We start from the raw sequence: 7,338 nt of genomic DNA, 5'->3' as shown, positions 1-7,338 counted from the left end.
ATATTTTAGAAAGTCTATTTTATTAGATATTAGAGTGGCTACACCAGCTTGTTTCTGGGATCTGTTTGGAAACCTTTTTTTCAAGCCCTTTACTCGAAAGAAAGAAAGAGAGAGGAGGGACTGAGAGAGAGAGAGAGAGAGAGAGAGAGAGAGAGAGAGAGAGAGAGAGAGAGAGAGAGAGAAAGTGTGTTTTGGTTTTGTGTTTGCTGATGTGAAATTATTTATTTCCTGTTTTCTTGGGTGTAGGTAGCCTCCTTGTGTTGGAGTTTTCCTTCTACTATCTTCTGTAGGGCAGGATTGTGGATAGATATTGTTCAGTTTTTTTATGGAATATCTTGTTTTCTCCGTCTATAGTGATTGAAAGTTTTTCTGAGCATAGTAGTCTGGGCTGATATATGTGGTCTCTTAGCAAGTACAAGATATATGTCCAGGTCCTTGTGGATTTTAGAGTCTCTGTTGAGAAGTGAGGTGTAATTATGATAGATCGGCCTTTATATGTTACTTGGCCTTTTACTCTTGCAGCTTTTAATATTCTTTCTTTGTTTTGAATATTTAGTGTTTTGATTATATGAAAGGAAGATTTTCTTTTCTGGTCCAATTTATTTCATGTTTTGTAAGCTTCTATGTTTATAGCCATTTCATTTTTTTAGGTTGGGGAAGTTTTCTTCTGTGATTTTGTTGAGAAAATTTTCTGGGCCTTGGAGCTGGAATTCTTCACCTTCTTCTATTCCTATTATTCTTAGGGTCAGTCTTTTCATAATATCCTAGATTTCTTGAATATTTTGTGTCAGAAACTTTTTAGATTTAAGGTTTTCTTTGTATCTCTTATTGTATCTTCTATTTGTATCTTTCTATTGTATCTTCTACACCTGAGATTTTTCTCTTCCATCTCCTGTATTCTCTTCCTGATGTGGTGTGTGTGTATGAGAGAGAAAGAGAGGGGGGGGGGAAGAGAGGAGAGGGAGAGGGAGAGGGAGGGAGAGAGGGAGAGAGAGAGAGAGAGAGAGAGAGAGAGAGAGAGAGAGAGAGAGAGAGAGATCCTGTTCTTTTTCTTAGGTTTTTCCATTTCCAGGATTTCCTCAGTTTGTGTTTTCTTTATTTTTTCTATTTCCATTTTCAGGTCTTGAATAGTTTTATTCATCTTCTTCACCTGTTTGACTCTATTTCTTTAAGTGATTTATTTATTTGCTCTTTAAAGGCCTCTGTCATCTCTATAAGAGTGGATTTAGAGTTATCTTCTTCTGCTTCAGCTGTGTTAGGATATCCAGGGCTTGCTGTAGTAGAATAGCTGGGTTCCGTGGTACCATATTGTTCTTGCTCTTGTTGATTGTGTTCTTATGCAGGCCTTTACCAATCTGGTTGTCCCTTGTGTTGCCTGGATGTTCCTGGTGCTGACTGGCCTCCTCAGGGAGGCAGAAAGAGCCTTGAGCTTTTCTCAAGACAGTAGAGTTCAGGGGACAGAACCTCTTCTGGTTGTGCCCCAGGTAGAACTGCATATTCCTGTGTGGCTGCAGATAGAGCATAGGGGACAGAGCACGTCTCACCTCTGTTGTGCCCTTGATGGACCCATCAGACTAGGTATGGGCAGGCAGTGTTCTAACCTGCATGTTCTTGGGGCCAGAGGCCTCCTCAGGAGGGAAGAGGTGGAGCTTCTGCTGGCTGTGGGGCAGGGTCTAACCTGGGTGTTCCTAGGTCCCAGCAGACCTGGATATTCCTGAGGCCCAGAAAGCCTCCTTGCAAGGGAAGGCAATAGAGATGGGAGTCAGGTGGACAGCATGCAGCTCACCTCGGCTGCCTGTCCTACTCCTCTCTTTAAAACTGTTAGGAAATCAAGCAGACTAGCAGACTTGTGTGCTAGGCAAGTGCTGTCAATCTGAATTGACATTTGTTAAAAGTTTATCTAGTGACTACAGAATATACATTGTTTTCAAGTGTACATTGAATGTTCACTAAGATTTTTTAAACGTGAATCTCAAAAACGTAAAGAAGATGACAGATGGTCTTTCCACTGTCAGATATTTTTCTGTTGCCTATGTATTAAACTCTAACAAATATTTAAGGTTAATAGTTCTTTCCTGCTGCATCACAGTTGTATATAGGAATACAATAATTAAAACTGAGAGAATGTCGAGCAGCATAAGGATTTTAATAATGTATAATACTACCAAGAATAATGAAAACATATTTTATAAAGATCAACTATGATTCATATAATCCTCTTGTTAGGAGTAAAGAGTTTGTCCTCTTTCCTAGAACTTTGTAGCATACTTTGTAACATTTATCTGAATATTGAGTTGTTTGTTGAAGCCTATAAAAATCCTTTATAAAATTGGCTAATCCAGAATATATATGCATGTATTTCTATTTTCTCTAGCCAAGGTGGATTTATGAAATGTTTCTCCATTTTTTCTTGGGATCCATCTTCTTGGTGATAGATCCATGGAAAAAAAGATTCCAATTCTCAGACATTTGCTTAATGACTAAAAGATGAAAGTGTGTGTGTGTGCATATGTGTGTGCATGAAGGCACTTGCATATGTTCATATATCCATACATAGACACACACCGCCATTATCTATTGAAAATTTTCCAATGAAGCACGAGTCAGGTAGAGTGAATAAAAGCATTCTTCCTGTTATTGGTAAGTCCTGGTTTCCTAGGACTCTGAAGGAGGTTGGCTCTAATTCCCTAGCAGAGCTGTAGTACAGCACACAGCAGAGTTCAGATAAGCAGGAATGAAGGAAAGGGCCCTGCAGTGAAGTGATGAGCATGCTCACCTGTCTTCTGTCCCTGGCAAAGGTCTTGTTTACAACAAACTGAGTGACATCTTCAAACCTTTTCAGAAATAAAAAAGTGGGGAGTCATTTAACTCAGAATATAAAGGGGGGATAGGTGTGCAGTGGAAGGGAAAGTTGTCACAGAGCATCACTTAACTCCATTGTGTGTAACATTAATAAAATCTCCGAATATGAAATGCTAGGGAAAAGAGAGTAAGCAAAAGATCGTAATCCAGGGAGGATGAAGTTTAGAAAGGAAGTTTTCCTGAAATAGGGTAAAGAGGTGAATTCATTTTTAAAACTGGTAAAAAGTAAATAAATTTTGGAGAAAAGAAGCCATTACTGACTTAACAGTATGAGCATGTGAAACCTTAACAGCGCTGGGCTTTATTTGCATGTATGGTGGTGATTTAAATCTTTTTAAAGTAATTTTTTCTCAACTAACAGCCCTGGTTAATTTTGTGTGTCAGCTTGACACAAGATAGAGCCAACAGAGAGAAAGGAGCCTCAGTTGAAGAAATGCCTCCATGAGTAAGGCATTTTCCCAATTAGTGATCAATGAGGGAGGGTCCAGACCATTGTGGGTGATATAGTCCTTGGGTTCTGTAAGAAAATAGGCTGAGCCAACCATGGGAAGCAAGCCAGTGAGCAGCACCCGCTGGCCTCTGCATCAGCTCCTGCCTCCAATGCGTAGCCCTGCTTGAGTTTCTGTCCTGGCTTCCTCCAATGGTGGACTATGAATGTGGAAGCTGAACAAGCCCTTTCCTCTACGGCCTGCTTTTTATCATGTCGTCTCCATCACTGCAGTAGAAACCATAACTAAGACACTAACCCATCCTTTAGTAACTGTGCTAAAGTAGAAGCCACATGTCTGCTTCTCTCCCTAAGACAGAGGATTTATGTGTGTTTATCTAATGTATGTCTATATCCCCAGAGATGAGGCTAGTGCACACACTTAATAGTTACACAATTTTTGTGAAGGAAGAAATTGTTTCATTCCTGGTGGCTTGAACTAGTTAGCTGGAGCAGGAACATGTTAAGTCTTTTAGGAAAAGAAACTACAGTTTACAGAACAATACTGCTTACATAATATACTAATGGATAAAGAAACCGATACCTCCATTCCCTATGACTGGACTTCACCAGGCCATCAATTTCCATCTGATGGGCCCATTTATTGGATTTATTCCTTATATTCTAATAATTCCCCTGTCAGCCTAGTGAACAGCCTTCGAACATCATACTTGCACAAGTCTTTCTGTCTCTCAGTCATCTTTATTCTGACCTAGCCTCAACTCATTCCAAAAGATCTCCTCTGCCACTCAGAACATCCCTACATCAAGGCTGACCAACACTTAACTTCCCAGTGCTCTGCATTTGCACATTCCATCTGCAGGCCTTCAGAAGCATTTGCCTTGAAAAGAAGCTCAGGTGCCCTTCCCGAGCCTTCACAGCCTGGCCTCAGAAGCTTTAGCCTCTCCACACCCCAAAAAGCCTTCCCCGCCCACACCATAGTAGTGTATTAACATTATCCAACTACGCTCAAACCCACTTCCTCCCTGGCTAACCCCAGGCTCTATACCCAGTGACCATAGTATTCTCACTGCCTCGAACTGTGCCTTTACTGCTGGGACATCTACAACAAATCTTTCTGGTTTAATTAGTAACTCTGTACAATTTCTCACTGATTTGTTACTGAGACAATCTTGGGCTCACCTCCATTTTAAAATCAATATCCTTCCTAGAAAAGGTCTTAATTATAAAATGCTTCTAAAAATCATTGAAGACTCAAATGTTTCAAAGAAGCATGTGAAAGTTTAATACTACTTTTGTTTTAATTTCAGAAATTATTTTTCTGCTTTTATCTTACATTCTTAAATATGTCTTGATTTCTCAGTAATGGTTATTTTTCCTCTTCTTTATTCAGTTAGACCATAGAATTCCTTTGATGAAGTACTAAGGGATCTAATTGTGTAATGGGCTGGAATTAGTACCTGCAAGAGTACTTCAAAATTGGCACACACCCAGCATAATTACAAATCCTTTAGAAGAATCTATTTCTGTATAATAGGTTAATTGGTTGTAAGTAGAGAGTACTGGGTACCATTTAACCAAGCATCTAATTTAATCCCTACCTTTTAAAAATCAAAACTAAAGTATCTAATTGTAATCAAATTACTCCCCTTGAAAAAAGCAACAGGCTATTTATCTCTAATGTTGAGGCTTTAAGTGATGAAAAACACTTGCCTTTAGCTTCCCACTAGCATGGTGCCCACAGACAAGAGAGCTGTTTTCCCAGAGCTGCCACCATGTTTCCGGATGGGAGCGCCACAGAGAGATGAACAGGGTGTAGTTCAGATGATGGTGGCTGTGGAGGAGAATCAAGGCCACTTTAGGAAAGCTTACGTCAAAACAAAAGGGGCATACTAGAACCATTTTGAGTGATGTGAAACCGTGCTCCTGTGCCATGGAGGGCCCTAATTTGCATCTGCTTCTCTTGATCGTAGTGGTGCAACTTGTGCATTGACCTGGTCGCCTTCACCAGTGAGATATTCAAAGGAGCAGTTTTCCAGTCGTTGGATGGAATCATCGTCTCTGCTAACTGTAAGCTGCGGAAGATCTTCACTTTAAAATCAAAGCCTCAAGAGACGGCTGATAAAGATGGTATGCTTGCTCTTCAGGTTTAAATGGGGGTGTCTTCTTTAGGAGAAATGTAAGAGATAAATATTAATTTAGAATAAAAATGTAGGCTATAGACATAAAAACAGTTTCGGTATTGGCTACACTAATTTGTATTGCCATCTGCAACGTGCAAGTCTGCCTTTCCCACACCTTGCCAGCATTTCTGTTATTCCGACTGTGACGGCCCTTCTGCAGGAGGCGAGATAGACACTCTGTAGTTTAAATGCCTGTGGCTAGGAGTGTTGAACATTTTCTCATGTTTAATACCCTTTGTACTCTCTCTTTGGAGGACAGTCTGTTTCATCAGCCTGCTTAGTGATTGAGCTGTTTGGATCTGGGGTAGGTTGTTCTTTTGATATTCTAGATATTAATCCTCTGTAGATATTCATCCGTTCTGTAAGCTGTGTCTTCACTAAGCTTACTTTTTGCTTTGGAGTACAAGAATTTTTTTGTTTTTTGTTTTGTTTTTAATTTTATGCAATCCTGTTTCTCTATTCCTGCTATTGTTTCCTGGGCTAAAGGAGTCCTTTTCAGGAAATTCTTGCTGATGCCTGTATTTAGAAATGCTTTCCCAGTTTCCTTCTCTAACTGCTTTAAGTGTTGCATTGATGTCCTCTATTAACTTTTGTACACTTTAGGGATCCAGTTTGACTTTGTCTGTCTGACTGTCTGTCTGCCTGTTTGTTTTAAATTTCAAGATACTTTTATTTTACACGGTTTTGAATAGTATGCATTTGGCACGTTCTGACATTGCACTGTTTTATGTGTAGACATTTTTGAAGAGGCTGTTTTTTTTTTTCTCTCTCTCTTTTTTGTAGTTTGAGAATCTTTGTCAAAAATCATTTTGCTAAAGTTGTACGGGCCTAACTCTGACTCCTCTGTTCTGTTCTATTCTGTTCTGTATATCTGGTTTGTACCAGTGCAGTGCTGGCTCTCTTAAAATATCTATGTGGTAGGAGTTACGGCAGACATTGTGACAGCAACGTTACCATTGCTTATTGACTGCCAGCATGGTTCTCTCTGCTCAAGATTGTTTTGGGTGTTTAGTGTCCTCTGTGTGTCCATTTGCAATTGCTTTTCTAGTAGTGCATTCTCTCTCCTTTCCTTCCTCCCTCCCTCTGAGTGGGTGCACACACACTCATGTGTGTGTGCATGTGGCTGTGTGGCTGTGCTTGTATGTGTGTGTGTTTAAAAGAAAGTCTTATTTCAGCTTACTTTGAAACGGTAACAATGGTTGTTTCATATCTGAGATACTGAGAACCAGGTAGTTGCTTTGTCCTTGAGACTATGTGCCTTTTTAATTGTGTAATCTCACACAGGAAAGGCCAGCAACCCAGGAGTTGCGCAGTCACGTGGGCAAGGTATCTTATCAGTCCCAATCTGGCAAAGAACACCTAGAGTGGAGGTCACTGGTCCTCAGTCAGTGACAGAAGCCTGGACATGCTGATTCTAATAGGAGCTCAGTGATCATCAGCATTGTCATCATCATCATTACCACCACAGCAGCAGCAGCAGGGAAGAGGACCAAATGAGCACAGGCGAATTGTCTTCCTTCCTCCACATACCTCCCTTTATCCATGCTGCTACCTGAAGTGACTTTTTAAAAACAAGATTCTCTGTGTATGGAATTCACTCTTTAGACCAGGCTAGCCTCAGACTCAGAAATCTACCTGCCTCTGCCTCCTGAGGTAGCTTCAATGGATTTCTTTTTTTAATTTTTTCTATTACGTATTTTCCTCAATTACATTTCCAATGCTATCCCAAAAGTCCCCCCATACCCTCCCCCCCCACTCCCCTACCCACCCATTCCCACTTTTTGGCCCTGGCGTTCCCCTGTACTGGGGCATATAAAGTTTGCATGTCCAATGGGCCTCTCTTTC

The 7,338-nt window shown here is 40.5% G+C and overlaps 1 protein-coding gene across 3 annotated transcripts in view; it reads left to right on the top strand.

Annotated features, from left to right (window-relative positions):
• The window catches only part of C14H3orf67 (chromosome 14 C3orf67 homolog), a 243,624-nt gene that overhangs the window by 106,239 nt on the left and 130,047 nt on the right, over positions 1–7,338 (top strand). For all 3 annotated transcript variants that reach the window (XM_029468705.1, XM_021181991.2, XM_029468706.1), the window contains one exon: positions 5,284–5,440. In XM_029468705.1, the coding sequence (XP_029324565.1) occupies positions 5,284–5,440 (157 nt within the window). The remainder of the gene's footprint in view (positions 1–5,283; positions 5,441–7,338) is intronic.

The sequence above is a fragment of the Mus caroli genome, chromosome 14 (genome assembly GCF_900094665.2).
Source record: "Mus caroli chromosome 14, CAROLI_EIJ_v1.1, whole genome shotgun sequence".
NCBI classification, from domain to species: domain Eukaryota; kingdom Metazoa; phylum Chordata; class Mammalia; order Rodentia; family Muridae; genus Mus; species Mus caroli.
The sequence above is the reverse complement of the archived record's forward strand: the minus strand, read 5'-3'. Positions and strand labels throughout refer to the sequence as shown.